Source organism: Montipora capricornis, chromosome 7 (genome assembly GCF_036669925.1).
Source record: "Montipora capricornis isolate CH-2021 chromosome 7, ASM3666992v2, whole genome shotgun sequence".
Classification (NCBI taxonomy): Eukaryota; Metazoa; Cnidaria; class Anthozoa; order Scleractinia; family Acroporidae; genus Montipora; species Montipora capricornis.
In genome coordinates, this window is record NC_090889.1 from 31,375,947 (window position 1) to 31,393,533 (window position 17,587).

The window sequence follows — 17,587 nt, forward strand, 5'->3', positions numbered from 1 at the left end:
GCTTTGCATTAAGGAGAATGCAGATGGATTCCATGACGGTCATCACCAGTTCAGGCGGACTTGTAAACACGCGAAGTTCAGAGATGTCGGATTTGTCGAGGGAATCAAGGGCCTAACAACAACAACAACAGAAAAAGAAAAGCATTGAGTTTTAAAGGGAGGCGCGGTGTCCTCGTGGTTAGTGCTCTCTACTCCAGATCGTGTGGTCCGGGTTCTGGTTCTGGCATTGGACATTGTGTTGTGTTCTTGGGCAAGACACTGTACTCTCACGATCGCTTCATGCCGCAGAAACCGAGATAAGCTCCGGCCTAATAGGCCACTTGGCTCGTAAGCAGACTTTACCTATTTACCATTGAGTTTACTACTTTACATGAAAGATATAAACACATTAGCCTTTGCCAAAGATATAAAGCACCATAATTTCAGATTTTGTCAGAAAAATTTTAAAGTCAGTTTAACAGAGATTTACAGCAAAGCCGTTATGGCAAATGGCAAACAACAGGATGAAATTTGCACTTTGGCTACTCATGTTCTGGTTTATACTCTTTTGCTAAATGCTATCTTTTTTCATCTAAGTTCAACTCTACATAATGACTAAGGGCTGACTTGAAATCCTCACGGCTTCCTAAGTCTCTCGACTCAGATAAAACTGATAGTTATCAAAAGTTTATGAATTTCAACACCAGAACGCCGCGTTAGCATGCACTAATTTCTTTGATAATAACTTATTGAATAAGTGTTAGTGAATAAAAGATTGTTTTTAAAACTTCCTTTTAAATGACAACAATCTCCAAGGCCAACGACTTAACTGACGTAACTACCGAGCAACACGATCGTCTCTATAGACAAGGCAGATGTCAAGTACACAACAAGGGGTGTTGTTAGACAGGAACAAGTGACGAGTAACTGAGGGCGCTTTCCTTTTGTCAGAACTGGTCGCCCATACCCATCAGTTTGCAAAGAAAATGAAACAATTTGAAGGAACACTTGCATAATAATCCCTCGCATTCTTACAGAGGATTGTTTATCATCCTCGAAGAGTGTTAACTTGAAGGCGGTGTAAAGTTAATCCTTCCAAATGCCTGGTCTGGCCAGTCAGTTCTGTCAAATGGAAAGCGCCCTGAGAGACGGATAGCGTGAAAAGGACGTACATAAGAATAACATGCAAAATCGGAAACGGTTGCGCGGAAATTGGAACTTGAGTTTTTCTTTCTGCAAAGCTTCCTACAACTTGTCTAGCGACGTTTTTGCCTTTGCAAGGTGTGCTACATTGTGATTAGGTTCTTGCAACTCGTTGGACGGCTACGTTGCTCCTAAGTGCGTTACTTTGTTTGTGATAACAGCATGATCTTGGTTTGGGTGTAGCCAGAGTATACCTCCCACAGGGTCATCCGGTTCCGGCCCTTACAACTGAGCAAACAGATCCGCGAATTCAACAGTTTTTCCGCCTTAGTTACATTAAGACATTAAAACGCCAACATTCATTGGCTGACCTTGTTAGCAGCATCAAGGGCGGGAAGAGCCTCGTCCAAGTCTTTTTGAGCTTCGGCTGCGATAGCCTGAGTTTCATCTGCCTTTCCTTTGGCGACTTCTTCTTCTGCAGATACAACTTTACGCACCTGTTAGTAGACCAGAAACAGGTATATTGATTAGCACATAACTTAAGGCATGATTGATATACTTGATTCCTAATTGACCGACTTTATGACTGACTGGATATCTGACTTGCTGTCTGACGGACTGACTGAACAAAAACTGACCAACAGGCTAGATAATAACTGACTCACTGTCTAATGGACTGATTGAATAACTGACTTGCTATCTGACGGATTGACCAATTGTTTTGACTAAGTGACTGTCTGCCTGTCTGCCTGACAAACTGACCAATTGGCAGTCTGACAGACCGAGACTAGTTGCTTGATTGACTAACCACCGAAAAACCTCTCTTTCCAGCGAAGGCCGCCATGTTTGCAATTGGAGTGATAAAACCCAGAGTCTTAATTAATTATTTTCCAGGTGTTTGTAGAACAAGTGACTCAGACTACATGTAAGAAAGAGCTTCGCCAATCTTCCTTTTTTGTAACACTGACCTTATCTGCCTCGTCTTGGTCAGTCTGTAACTTGTCCATAAGCTTCTCGACATCAAGTGATTTCTGTTTCAACTGTGGTTCTAGCGCCACTAACTCAACCTGCATATTGTCAACAAGATCGTTTGTTTCTAGAAGCTTCTTCAAGCCATTCTTGACTCGATCCCGCGCACCAATCAGCTGCCTGTAAAATGAATGAATGACATAATTGACACCCTGGTGTTTAACAAGTGCAAATGGAAAACCACAGGCAAAAAATTGAGGCCGTTTACGTTGCTACATGGCCATACCTTCGCTTCTCATCCAGCATGGTCAGATACAGGTTTATAAGCTCTAAATAACTAGTGGGAGTTGTGTAATATCGCCTTCGTAACTCCGCGTAAAATCTGTCTGCCATGGAGCTAACACTTGTATGAATCTCTACACACATTTCAGCCACTCTGTCCTGTAATGAAGAAGTAAGATGTCAAGAAAAAAGGAAAGCATTTGCTTTGATACGGGTGTAAAGCTCAGATCAAGGGAAGGCAAACTAGACAACATTAGGCGAAATTAATAAGCTAGGCTAGGCTAGGCTAGGCAATAACGATATATAACGACGATACAACGACGGGAAGGTTAATAGACAGTTATGAACGAAAACAGGCGAGACGAAAACAACTGTTGGTTACACAGTACGAAAGTTGAATACACTGGATGACACAAGGACGGGAAGGCAGTCAGACAGCCAGGCCCTTTGTAAAGGGAGCTTGGGAAACGACGACGGCGCCGCCACAAAACAATGATATCATTGGTTAAGCCTCATTTACACTAGCAAGTTTTCCTTGACAACTTTTCCTTGGCAGTGTAAATGTAAAAATGTGACATTTTTTTTCCTTGACAAGTTTCCTTGTTCAAAAACTGGCATACTGGGAGTTTATACTCGTATAAATAGTTCCTTTCGCGTGTTATGTGAGCATACATCGGTAAATCTTCATGCTCTCTCCTTACTTCAAATCCCTCCGTACCAATTTAGTTACAGGATACTTCGCTTATATTGTACAACGTCAACGAGAGGGAAAAATGGTGAAATACTTACGCTTATATTTTGAAGTGACGTTTTTGTCGCTGTAGCCGTCGTGGTTTCTTACTTAAACTCCCTAATAGGGAGCTTTAGCATCAACAACTGCGACGGCAATGAGAACGTCACAAATTTGTATATTTGGTGAGCAAAAGCAATAGTTTTGCACGCTCTGTGCGTGCATCTTTTCATTTTTGTCTATTTCTTTGCCGTCGTCAGCAAAACAACAACAGGGAACTTAAGCAACGACGACGACGACGGCACCGAGAACGTCATCTCAAAATATAAATTCGCGTCATTGTAATCACTTTGTAAACATGTCAACCCTTCTTATATGACAAGGGTGTGGTAGTTCCTCAAAAATGACATTGGTCGGAACGGCGCTTAATTTAGGGGAGAAAATGAAACTTTAGCGTCAAGTGCTGACGTTCTCCTTAAAACCTAAAATTTGACTATTTCACGTTGTTGTTTTGCTGACGACGGCAAAGAAATGGACAAAAGTGAAAATCGCACGTGCAGGGCGTGCAAAGCTATTGTTTCTGCCCACTAAATATGCACATTTGTGACGTTCTCGTTGCCGTCGCCGTTGTCGTTGCTTAAGTTCCCTAACGTGGTTTTAGGTAGAACGTCAGCGCTTGAGGATAAATTTTCGTTTTCTCTCCTAAATTGAGCGCCGTTCATACTAGTTTCGTTCTTGAGGATTTGCCACACCTATGTCACGTTAGAATGCTTAGAATAGTCGCGAAGCGATTTCAATAATGCGAATTCACATTTAAAGACGACGTTTCCGTTGCCGTTGCCGTCGTCGTTGCTAAAGGCGCTGTTACACTTTGAAATGTTTCGTGCAACTTGTCTCGCAATGTTTTTGCGACATTGTGGCGGGACAAGTTGCACGAAACATTTCACAGTGTAACATACCCTGCAACGGCCAAAATCGTTGCGAGACAAGTTGCACGAAAAGTAGAACTTAATTCTACTTTCTGCAATGGCTCTTGCAACTTGTCTCGCAACGATTTTGGCCGTTGCAGGGTATGTTACACTGTGAAATGTTTCGTGCAACTTGTCTCGGAATGTTTTTGGCGACATTGTGGCGGGACAAGTTGCACGAAACATTTCACAGTGTAACATACCCTGCAACGGCCAAAATCGTTGCGAGACAAGTTGCAAGAGCCGTTGCCGAAAGTAGAATTAAGTTCTACTTTTCGTGCAACTTGTCTCGCAACGATTTTGGCCGTTCCAGGGTATGTTACACTGTGAAATGTCTCGTGCAACTTGTGCCGCCACAATATCGCCACAACATTGCGAGACAAGTTGCACGAAACATTTCACAGTGTAACAGCGCCTTAAAGCTCCCCAGTCAGTCATTCTGTCCGTGTGTCCTTCCTAATTCATTCGAAATGCCTTCTTACCTTAACATCACCAGCACCCAAGTCTACTTCCTCAAAGAAGTTCTGTGACACCGACAACAGAGCCTCCCTGATAAACAAGGAACCAAATAAATCGCATTATTACGACTGAGATAAGACAACAAACCTCCGGAAAAAACCCAAGACCCATCAGTGTAAGCACTACCGAACTCACCTCGGCCACTCTGTAAACCAATCGATGGTGCAGCAGTTGACAAGAGAAGGGAACATCCGGCAGCGAGTACGGAAAGCGTCCCCCACAGGACTCATGCAGAGTACTACATGAAGGTTGTTTCGAACTCGGCTGATGAAGTGGTTGAACACTGCATCCCTACAAAATAAAACAGCGTTATTAAACAGAAAATCCCATACAGGAATATCTTATTGCGGTAAGCTTCAAAGGGAAGATTTTCCTTCTGACGTTCAACGATTTCTAACAACTACTCTGTTTTTAAACGAAATGTTTTTTATCAGACAAGAAGCTAAAATCAGACATTACAAGCTAAAATCGTTGCTTAACTTGTAATTTATGATTAAGCTACAGCTTCTTAACTCGATATTGTATTTTATTACATTTCACAGACAGTACACACGCTACGATTGGCTAATTAAGCAGGACGTAATCTACAGCACAACCGCTGTCCAGTCTGCTTAATTTCAAATTCTGATGCAACATTTCCTAGCAAGTTTTTCATGTTGTTTATGTGGAACAAACTTGTGCAACTGTTTGAATCTTGCAAGCAACAATTTTAAAAAGCCAAGAAGATATATTTGTTTTCCAGATTCTCGCGCATGCCAATCACTTGTGGCAGTTGAACGGTCCGCTTGACTTCAACTAATTTCCTTTCCCGCGCGCCTTATATCCTCAGAGGTGTAGTATCTTACGAACCAGCCTTTTTTTCTCGGTCTGTATTTAGCTCTTATTAACCGAGAAGGAGGTCTGTATGGGAGAATCTTGACCGAGGTCGTGAGTACAGACCGAACGCAGTGAGGTCTGTACACACGACCGAGGTCAAGATTCTCCCATACAGACTGACAAAGCTCGGTTAATAAGATGTTTATTAGATGGCAAACAAGAACAATTTAATTCGTTTAATGTAACTGGTTTATACTAACTGACATTTTGCTTGCGAACGGCGATGAGTGGCGATGAGCTGAACTTAATTCAAAGTTTTCTCGTCATCCTCTCTTTTGTCATCATGCTGTTTGGCACTTCCATAAATAAATATTGGTACATATTTTTGCATTTTAGTTTGCATCTTTTCACCGCAAAACATTACCTGTCTAGATGCCGGTCTAGATGGGAAAATCTATACCGCGGTCAATATCGATTTCAACCAATCAAATTCGTGAACTTAGTAGTTCCCTGTCCTTGTGAGACAGAACCATATAATAATGTAAATTACGAATACTCGTTTTTTCGCGCTTGCGCCATAAATCAACGGCAAAAACTCGATCTGTTAGTAAAAGGTATGTATGGGCTAAACATTAAATACACTGCTGTATAGTTCTCTACCTGTCTCCTTCAGGCACGCCCGCTTCTTTTGCATGCGGTCGAGTTCCATTTAACACCTGTTCATATTCCTCTGGTTCAAATAAGTTTGGCACCTGACAAACAATCAAGGCGAAACATATCACGCGAAAGCTACAGAAGAAAGAATTTTATCCCAAACACAGCAGGGCGAAAAAAGAAACGGTACGATATAGCGGTTACAAAGAGCGCTTGCGTTTTTTACGGTTTGTTGAGAAAGGTGTGAATAGTCTTCGAGCAAGACTTGAATGAATAAGATATGGAGCTGTTTCGAGGTCTAAGCAACATTGCCGTATGCTAGCGGTCTTGTTCTATAGGAAAAGTATGTGCGGTTTTGTAGTGGTTGCCTGGAATGCTGCGAAAATTTAAGTGACAGGGTGAAGAATAGAGCTCCTTCGTCGTCCAAAATAATCAAACAGTCAAATCCTGTTCGTGCGATCACGCCTCATAGCATTGCATTGTTGAGGAGAAAGACCTTAGACAGCAATGACCAGAACCAGGTTGCTGACCAGCGGGTTTCGTTAAAAGAGATCAAATCAAGCTGTGTGCTTAGTCTCGCGGGCTCAGAAAACCTGGTTGTGGTCATTGTCATTTAAGGTTTTTCTTTTGAGGATGCTAATAGACCGACTACATAAATGGCGGCCAATAATGTATTATTTTGTTCATGTGCTAATTAGAAGCACTAACCTCGCTCGCAAGCAACATTTCTTTTGTATTTGTCTATGCAAACGAAGCTAGTGAGACTAATTAGCACATAAAAGAACGAATACTTTTTTTGGCCGCCATTTATGTGTTCTGTCTATGATGTGAGAAAACTCGACCGGTGTCACCAGTTGCAAAACCCATCTGCGTAATAAAGTAGTTTGGTTCATGCTTTTAGCTGTGCGTTTATCAAGTTACATGAGGCTAGTGTTTCTCCTTCGCTTCAGCCTCCAAATGCCACAAGTCATTATTTGCCTGTCTTACAACAGCTTGGAAGTTAAGGATGCCGCACACTGTTAAATTAGTTAGAAAGGACGAAAAAAATACCTCGCCAGAGTTTAAGATGTTATTGATGTCTTCCAGAAATTCTTCAACTACAATCTGTAAGAAAAGTGATGATAGGTGTAACAACAATTACTACAAGAACGATGATGACAATGATGACGATGATGATGACGATGACGATGACGATGATAATGACAACGATGATGATGACGATGACGATGATGACGATGACGATGACGACGATGACGATGACGACGATGATGATGACGACGACGACGAGGAGGACGATGATGATGCTGCTGATGATGACGATGACGATGATAATGACGATGATGATAATGACGATGACGATGAGGATGAGGATGGTGATGCTGATGATGATGATAATGACGATGACGATGACGACGATGATAATGACGACGACGAGGAGGATGACGATGACGATGACGACGACGAGGACGATGATGACGGCAATGATGATGTTTATAATGATGTTGCTGATGAGGAAGATAAACTATCATATTACACACACAAACAACTTCAAATAAATAGCGGACACACCTTCCAATTCTTCTTAATTGAAAAACATCTAATCGCTAAAAAGCGGTATCCAATCGAGTCCTTACTCTAACCAATCACAACGCAAATACTTGCAGCAGACGCTACTTGCTGGAAAATGCAAGCAAGCGAGTCATAATTGCTTGTGCGTTTGCTTCTGATCGGCTGTGAATTACGTACGAGATTCTTAAGACAATCGCAAAGCGTATTAATCCAAAATCGAAGCAATTGCTTGGCGACGATCTGTTCACTTTACTTTTGTATCCACAGTTTATCATCATTGGATGAAAACTACATCAACGACAATCTACCTGTGTATCGGTGAACAAGAAGACAGTGTTTTTCCCCTGCACTCCAGCTGACATGTAAAGTTTCTTGAGATCTTCTCGGAAGGCGGAGTAATCGTAGCCACGAGTCAGCTCAATTTGAAAGCAGAGGTATCCAGACATGTGACAGGCAAGTCTAAAAGAACAAAGAAAGCTCTGTACTTAGCTTGAGTCCACGCTAGACGCAGGACACAATCAACACAATTCAGAAAAGAACATCCACCGTCAAAAGCCAGTCTCTCCCACACAATACAAAATTTGCTTTTAACAAAGAAGTTGGTTAAGGATAAATGAGACTTAAGAGCCTCATCCTCGCCTTATCTTCACGCGCAGTGCCGTAAGTTACACTTTCCTGGTTTTCCAGTTTAAGAAAATTATAGCCTTAGCCACAAATTGAAATTTAAAAAAATAAATACTAATGAAATAAATAAACGAATAAGAAACGCGGGCCGTTATTTCAAGTAAGGTCTTAGCACTCCGTTGGTAATTGGTAAATACTCAAGAGTATTACCACAAATGTTACCTTGTCAGACTTTGTTTTCCTGTTCCTCCAACACCCACGAGAAGCGCATTTCCACGAGGCTGACGAACCATACGAGCAATCCTGGAGTCGAAATAACGAAAAGTCATTTGAATTTTGTTCGGTTACTTGTTAACAATCACAAAGAGGTGTAAGTGTACATTGATATCCGTACCTCGAAACGTGCTCGATTGCATCCATGAAAAAGACCAGCTTCATTTCTTTAGAAGAATTCATGTTGTAATCATCAAGGTACTGAAAATACGAAGGAAACAAAACCACAGAGCATGAAACAATCTTGAGTCAATGTATTGGAGATATGCACGCAACCAGCACCAGATGAGGTCAACTTAACTGTCTCACAGTACTTGGCTATGCGATAGCATTCTTTATGCCCTCAAAACTAATTATAAATTGTGGCATATTAAACTTGAGGAAGTTTCATGCTTGAGCAGTTTCCGAATGTCTGAAGATGCATGACAAGCAAAAGTCCGGTTTTCTAGTAGGCCTCCTCAAGCAGTAGGCCTCCTTCAGCAGATTGGTTATGCTCTAATAATGGCCATAAAATATTTAATTTGAAAACGGTTAATGGCCGAAATTAGAATAGAGAAACATACCGAGTTAACTTTATTTTGGGGTTAGGAATTCAAGAGAATCCAAGAGAATCCACCAACACTACTACAGTCTGCTACTGCCATCGGATCGTGTTCTCTTAATGTAACCCTCACCATGTATATTGGCGCACCAGAATTTGATAGCATTGCGAGATTCGGGTTCAATTTGAAGACATGCAAAAGTAACAGTTTGGTCGGTCCGCTGATTGGTCAATTTTGTTCACACATACTACAGAGTAGGGTCCAGTGATTGGTTGTGTTCCATGCAGAGATTTTATCTTCACTGCGGTTGGTGATGCGTTTCTCAGCTATTATTTTTTGATCAAATAATACAGAGCAAACTCGGATCTAGGTACAAGCTTAATTGTCAGTGCTTCCCAAATTTAATTGTGGCACCCAAAATAAATAAATAAATAACTAAACAAACAGCAGCAGCAGCAACAAAAATAATCTTCAATGCTCAAGAGAAAAGAAGTCGGATTATCTTACATCAGTTAGGAGTGTTTTGACTTTAGTTATGTCAACCAAGTCCTCATAAATCCTGTCTGCAGGGTCAGCTCCCATCTTCATAAAATCACCGAACAGGATTGGAGTGGTTTCAAACTTCTCAGAGTCCATGTTCTGGTATCAAATGAATAAATAAGCAAAGACTCTGGACTTGAGATATAAATATAGATAGAGATAAAGATAGAGAAGTAATAGGGCGTAGATTTGCGAATTGAAGCATAAAAGCTGTTTTGAGAAACCAATTATCATAGGCGCAGTAAGGAGTTAAAAGAACCATATACAAACCTGTGAGAAGTGTTTTTGAGCCATCTCTGACAGGATGGTGTTAAAATATCGCTTGTCTTCTTTGTTGATCAATCGATCATGGAACACTCTTTGAGCTTCGTGACAAAACAGCCGAAATATCTGAGTGGCATCTCTGATGACACCAGGATCTGCCTGAAGGACACCTGTGAACACAAAACTAACTTTACATTTATCCTGGCTAAACTTTTTTAAAACCTTTTTCAACTCCTACGGATGCAATGCTCATATTTGCAAAGTCACCTATGTCTAATAAACCTAAAGGTTGCATTCGGTTTCGTCAAAGGCCTTTAGTGTTCGACTAAGCAATGATTGACTCACCAAAACCGGAAGAGGGTAGGTTGACCAATGCACAAGGCGTTCACAATATATACGCCCTCGCTCAATGGACCCAAAATGAGTCGATAAGCAGTGCCTTCTTATCAGAAGAGTATTTAAAAGATAGCAGTGAACCTTGACAAATTTCAGTTTCTCAAAGACGATTGACAACATTCTGCAAATAGCAACCTCAAGTTGAGACCAATAGGATTCAAAAACGCCCCTGGAATATACTACCCCACGCGAGACTTGGTACTTATTCTTACAAAAACGCACGGGCTTTGTAAAATCCGACATAAGTAGGTTTAAAAACTGCCAATAATTCGGCCACAAAGTAGTATGAAATGGCAGCTTTAACAAATCAAGGATTTGAAATTTTGATGTGACAGCAGAACGGAAAACGTTTGATAGCATATGCTTGAATATGTAATCTGTTAAGTCAATGGGGAAAGCAAAAAGAAACGAAATTATCATGGAGGTATTCTTACCTTGGATACATTTGGACAAATCTCGCAAGTTGAACACATAATGTGACTTTGCAGGTGTGGGAAGAAGATCTGTGCTCATGCGAACATAAATTTCGACGCTAGGGAGAAAAATGATCAGGACCTGTGAGAACTGTTAGAAGACAAGAAAATCTCAACAACAACAACAACAACTACAAAGACAAAGATGAAAAGCTAGAACTAACTAATGGCCAAGTTTTTCTTCCCACGTTTTGACAACATGTTTTCCAAAGATCGTCAGAAATTTAACACTGCTTGTTCACTAATCCTAACTCTGTTGAGATCGTCACGGAGTTTAAAGTACTAACTTGTCGTCTAAAGAAGTAATTTAGGGTGCGTTCGATTGACCGTATTCTGGAATAGGAATACATGGAATATAAGTTAGAAATCCTTCATTTTTACGGAGATTCACGTTAAAATTGTCAAATAGCTGCTAAAATGCTACTTTAAACAAATTTTTATTATCCTTGCTCCTTCAAAACGCGCCAAACATACCGTTTTAATCATCACTCCACGTATTCTTATTCCGGAATAGGGTCAATCGAACGCGCCCTTAATCTAAAAATAAAGGGCTAAGTTGTCAGCGCTAATGTGACATTGCGGGTTAAAGAACACTCCAAATTATCGCCCCTTGACTTTGAGACGAGAAACAGAAAAATGTGTTACCTCGCTCCAACAATGGCATCTGCGCAATTCCTCACATCATGTGGAAAGTCGATTAAGAACCCAGAGACAATAGCCTAAATAAATAAAAAAGAGAACGAAGACAAGTTTCAAATAGAGGTTTGCAAAGAGGCCTTGGATGCAATAAACAAAGATTTGGTGTAGGAGGTATACACCACACATATCATGGCGGTTTACGATTCTTTCTCTAAGGGTCAGATCGGACGTCAGCTTGGTACCTTGAAGATGTGTTTCAATATATGCTCAGCAGATGACGGAATACTGAACATGCTAAAGTGACGTAAGAAGCGCGGAGTGACTGGATTTCTACCACCCCCTGGGGGAGCACAAGCTGCGCAGATGGTCATATCCTGCAATAAAGACAAATTAAACAAAACAGGTAGATTAATTTTATGTAAAATGAATAAAATGGGCAAAAGATGCCAAAATGGGATGGGAGGGTGGGAGAGGACAGGGCGGAGCAAGAGCCTTGAATAGAAGCAAAGATCAAAGTACTTTGCTCCATATTGCTGCAAAACCAGGCGCACTCAGGAGGGTTGCTAGACAACAAGATGCCTTGCTTAATTTGTTTTCACACGTGAGCACTTATGTCCAGGGGCTGGGTGGTCGAAGCCTGGTTAGCGCTAACCGTTGGTTGGTTGGCGCTAACCATGCTTCGAACAACCCAGGCCTGAAAAGCAAGTAATAAAATGTATGCCTAACCTTGATATCCAAGGCGAAGTGTCTTAGCATTTGATAAATATTTCCAACAATGAGAGTGATTGCTGGCATCAATTTTAGGTTAGGGTAACTGCAGCCTTAAACTACTATCTTTACTTGAGAAGCATAGTTAGAGAGACATGCACTTTATGCTATTAATAGGGATCTTTAGCAACGACAACGGCGACGGCAACGAAAACGTCACAAATTTGCATATTTGGTGAGCAAAAGCAATAGCTTTGCACGCTCTGCTCGTGCATCTTTTCATTTTTGTCTATTTCTTTGTCGTCGTCAGCAAAACGACGACGTGAATGACCAAATTTGAGGTTTTAGGGATAAAGTCAGCGCTCGAGTATAAATTTTCATTTTTCCCCTTAATTGAGCGCGGTTCATACTAGTTTCGTTCTTGAGTGTTTGCCACAACTATGTCACATCAAAATGCTTGGAAAAGTCACGAAGTAATTACTATACATCTTCGTTCCCAGCGTTCTCTTCTACTTGTCCACCAATAACGCGAATTCACATTAAACGACGACGTTCTCGTTGCCATTGCCGTTGCCGTCGTCGTTGCTAAAGCTCCCTAATAATTAGTATTCCCAGACACAAAAGATGCTAAAAGATAGAGAAAAGAGCAAGCAGACACTTGATGACCGTTATTGAAATCGGAGAGCATCCAATTACGTGCATAGATATCTGGACATATCTGCTTAATACAGGAAGTTGGTCCGTGAAAGCGATGAGACTTGTCATGGGCACGTGAACATAGCCAGCAATGAGGTATTTGAACGAGCCACACAACTTACATGGATTTCCTTCCAGAACAGCTTTTCTCGGTCATAAAATCCATGAAAATCCTGCAAGAGGAAACATACCAAGAATATTCGTTAAGTCTAGTTTTCATCTGTCGAGAACTTCCCTTGCGACTGGGGACGACCCAGTTTCTCAAAAAGACCAAAAAGACTTCTATTCAGATGGGAAAATCTATAATGTGTGGATAGCAATACTCTCCCTAGCGCCTCAATTGCAAGGTGAAAGCATGTCATAATTAGACCAACGAGGAGGCTACAACAAGTTGTAAAAATGGTGGAGACCCTTTATCTTCTTTGGGCGTTATTAATTTACCTAATATCTCTCTAATACCAATTTTGCAAACTGTTGTAGCATTTTTGACAGAGCTGATTGGATCATAAAAACCCGATTGTCAACGACATATAGGAGTTCAAGTATTTATTACTGGGAAAAGAGGGTAGTGTCGAGACATCCTCCATAGAAATGCAATCAACAAAGATGACAAAAAATGGCAAGTCATCAGCTGCTCAGGTTCATGACAGCAAAGCTTGGAGGAAACGTTTCAACGTAAATGTTACCTGATACTGTCTTAGCAGTTCTATTGGTGGTTGTGCTCCATAAGTATCCAGCTTTGGCATGTTCAAATCATCAACAAAGATAATCACTCGGTTACCAGCAGGTTCAACTGGAATGAAAAGTGCAGAACATGTTTATTGAATGAAACGACTGTATATTTGAAACATGGGTTAAAGACGAATGAAAAAACCTATCAGTGGACCATTAAAGTAATTGTCTATTAGGGTCTCGCATTTGTTCCCGTGAAGGACTCACGGAAAAGGAAAAGAAACGAAAGGAACTTTATTTAAGTGTCTACGCATTCTAGCGCTGGAGCATTAATTGGGGACATTGTAAACCAAGAGAAAATGAGCAGACAGAGAGGGAGTCTCAGGGCGTTGGCCAGGATATGTCATATCCACGAAAGTTATTTTTAGACGAGCGGAAGTCTGTCTTCCAAGACGTCCGCATGTAGTCTTGCCTCGCTTTCAGGTTTTCAGTGAAAAAAGAAAATGGAGGTGCACGTGGAAGGCTGATGAATTCATTATGTCTTTTCAAAATGCATGCGGACGTCTCGGAAGACAGACGTCCGCTCGTCTAAAAATGACTTTCGTGGACATGACATATCCCAAGGGCTGGACCGGGAGCCTCCCTCTCTGCCCCCTCATTTTCTCTTGTGTAAACACATTCACGCAAGGCAAGTCAAATGTTGGTTTTTGAGGAGAGAGGAAAACCGGAGTACCCGGAGAAAAACCTCTCCATGCGGAGAGTTACATTATTTTAATTCACTTGTTTTAATTCATGTGGCATAAAAAAGTGAAATGGGGAGGTCAAAATAACAACATATGTAAAATATTTTGCAGTTGGTAAGTAAAGGGATTTTATCACAGTAAACACAATTGAGTTTTTGGGGAACTTCAAACATGGGGACTAGACATAGACTGATAGCAGTCTCTTCTAAGTCAGTGGAGCCGCCCTCTTCAGTCACGCAAGTGAACCAAAAAGACGAGGGAGAGTGGGGAGATAGCGAGGGAGAGGAGAGAATGGGGAGAGAGCTCCACTAGATTAGACTGCTAGCAGCCTAGACTAAATTAATAAGAAAATGCATCATACCAAGAATGTTTTTTCGCTTCTTTTCAAGCTTTACTTCGATCATTTCTTGAGTTCTCTGGCTGCTTGTCTGCGCTGAGAAGTTCATCATGATGGGGACATAGTTTGCTTTCTCACTGATGTCAGTCAAAAGACCTTTGGCAACAACAGACTGGAAAAGAAAAACATCTAAATATAACCACAAAAAGAGAGAGAATATTTTCTGAAATGGCAGATTCAATTTTATGTGGACAGTATTTAGTCACAGTTTGCTTGTTTCAAAATCATGATGGGTGAAATGTGTTGAACTCAGGCTACAAACTTCACCGGCATGGTGGAATGCCATTCACGAAAGAACAAATGGATGACTAAATGACGCAGTGAAGTAGGAAGGGCTTCGTTTCTGTCAGTCAGTTCAGTCAGTGAAGACCTCTTTCAAAGGTAACTGTACGATGAAACGATTGATTTGACTTAAAAAATGGAGTAAAGGAAGGAACAAACAACTGAATGAACCAACGAAACACAGGGAGACTGATCAAAACAACGAAAGACTGATTGACTGACTGATTCAGAGTGACTGACTCAGTGACTGACTCTGGCTGATTGAATCAATGACTGAATGACTGACTGAATGACTGCTTAACTGACATGAATGACTGACTGACAAACAGTTGGAGATTGACTTGACTAACTTAAATGGCAGACTGGCAGACTGACTGACTGACTGACCGAATGTCTGACTAGTTCACCAACTGTCTGACCAACTTGACAGACGGTTTGACCGAGACTAACAGACTGACTGGCTGACTGACTGCATGATTGATTGACTTACTGACTGGCTCACGGGTGAACCACTTGTAAGCAAAAAAAGTCACCAACTAAATTGTTAACTGAAGCAACAAATAAACGAATGGTTGACTGAATGCCTGACTGACTAAGTGGCAGGCTGAGAGACTGACATGCTGAATGGACTGACTAATTGACTGGCTGGCTGACTGACTGACAGGTAGAATGACTGAGTGATTGACCTAACGAATGAATGACTAACTGAATGAATGAAAGAATGAATGAATGATTCGCTGACTTGACTGCATGACTGAATGACTGATGAACCACCTGAACAAGCAAACAAATGGCAAACTAACCACAGTAACAAATAAACGAACAATTCAATGACTGGCTGACTAATGAACTGACTGCCAGTGGCTCACCTTGCCAACTCCAGTGGTCCCAGTAAACATGACAGATCTGTTGATAGCCAGAAGCTTCTCCATCATGAATCCATATCGGACTGTATCAACCGTAGGCACCAGTAAGTCAAAGTAGGGGATTTCAGCACTGTACTTGAATGAAGGAATAATCTTTTCCCAGGGTTCAAGCCGGCGGGTGTCAAAATCCACAAAGTAGCTGTATAAGTCGCCTGACCCAGGAATCTGTGAATGAAGTGAAATAAAGGTTCAATGAATCCTAGGTTTCCATGAATTCAAGGTTTTCGATTAATCCAAAAGTCTAAAACTGTAAAGGTCAACTTAATTCACAGGTTCGATGAATTCAAGTATTCAATGAATTCAGGGTCCAATATGACTGCAAATTTCGATACATTTATGATTTCAATGAATTCGAGAGCCCAATGAATTCAGACTATTGACCAATCTGTAGGGGCGAAATCAAAGATTCAGAGAAAATTGATGCCTTTGAATTTTAAACCCGACAATGCACCATAAGAAAAGGCCAAGAGATTAAAACAGGAAAAGTTGGTGGAGAGGGAAAGTAGGAAAGAATATAAGGGAGAGTGGGGGGGGGGGGGGGGGGGGTGAAGAAAAGAAATAGAGTGAAACAATTACTACTCTTTCCTAAGTTAAAGCTCATTGCAGAAAAAGAAGGAAAGGGAAAAAAGGAAAGGAACTTGATTTAAGTGTCTCTTCTTCCAGCTCTGGAGCACTAATTGGGGACACTGTAAATTGAAATTAACAAATCAACACAAATCAAGTCGAATGTTGGTTTTTTGAGGAGAGAGGAAAACCAGAGTAACCGGAGAAAAACCTCTCGGTGCAGAGAAGAGAACCAACAAACTCAACCCACCTATGACACCGAGTATGGGAATCGAACCCGGGCCACATTGGTGGGAGGCAAGTGCCCTCACCACTGCGCCATCGATCCCTGCAAGCCTAAAAAATATAAGCGTGAACAGGACTAGAACCCGTGACCATGTGATTGTGCCAGACACTGCTAATTGCCACTGATCTATCAAGCTATCTTGGAGCTGGTTCATTGCGATTTCGTATTATATCCCATAAAAGTGATAGCATAGTGGAAGCTATGAAATTTATTCATCAGAACTGCAGATATGATAGGACTTTCGACGTGAAAGATCATTACAGTTTGTGGAACAACTTCAGGCATACTCAAGGCTTGAACAAGACTTCAACCCATAACATCACCAATAGTGGTGTGCTTAGACCATTCCGATTCCGATATATGGATTTATTCATTTTTTGTATGTTCCATGTGCTTCTTTTGCGAGATATTTTGGTTTTGAAAATCAACTGACAAAAAACTTATTATCCATTTTCACTTGACTTCAGTCATTAGTCCATGATAAAAGAAACAAATATGCAACGATTGATGTTTTTTTGGTTGCATGGGCGGCTAGCTTAAGATGTGGAGTGGAAAGACGCAATCAAAAATAATAATCAAAAGCCCTTATGAATAAATCTAACCTCTTACTAACCAAGCACGAGGACCTTACTGGAGAATATTGGCACACTCACATGGCAGCTAGTATAGACTGAGTGCAGCAAAGTCCATACAAAAACGACTGCGGGCCAATGTTCCCCAGTACAGTCCAGATTTAGTGATGTTAGTTGTTTATTATATGGCATCACTTCTTTGAGCAATCAGACACTTTTCCACTTGGTGAATGTTCTTAGTCTTTGTCTTCCATCAGCAAACTTTGAAAAATGTACTGTTGTGATTAAAAAAAAAAACAAAAACAAAAAACAAGGAAGTCCACCTTTTAAAAGCTTTTTGCGTTTCTTTCAACTTGAATTT

The 17,587-nt window shown here is 41.0% G+C and overlaps 1 protein-coding gene across 1 annotated transcript in view; it reads right to left on the reverse strand.

The window, feature by feature from the left end:
* LOC138056915 (dynein axonemal heavy chain 6-like) overlaps positions 1-17,587 on the reverse strand; it is a 94,440-nt gene that overhangs the window by 26,872 nt on the left and 49,981 nt on the right. The window contains 20 exon segments of the mRNA XM_068902865.1: positions 3-112; positions 1,494-1,619; positions 2,091-2,271; positions 2,378-2,532; positions 4,554-4,620; positions 4,726-4,881; positions 6,067-6,158; positions 7,111-7,164; positions 7,938-8,088; positions 8,476-8,556; positions 8,648-8,727; positions 9,576-9,707; positions 9,879-10,042; positions 10,703-10,800; positions 11,387-11,460; positions 11,623-11,754; positions 12,907-12,957; positions 13,471-13,577; positions 14,561-14,708; positions 15,748-15,969. Coding sequence (XP_068758966.1) covers positions 3-112; positions 1,494-1,619; positions 2,091-2,271; positions 2,378-2,532; positions 4,554-4,620; positions 4,726-4,881; positions 6,067-6,158; positions 7,111-7,164; positions 7,938-8,088; positions 8,476-8,556; positions 8,648-8,727; positions 9,576-9,707; positions 9,879-10,042; positions 10,703-10,800; positions 11,387-11,460; positions 11,623-11,754; positions 12,907-12,957; positions 13,471-13,577; positions 14,561-14,708; positions 15,748-15,969 — 2,381 coding nt within the window.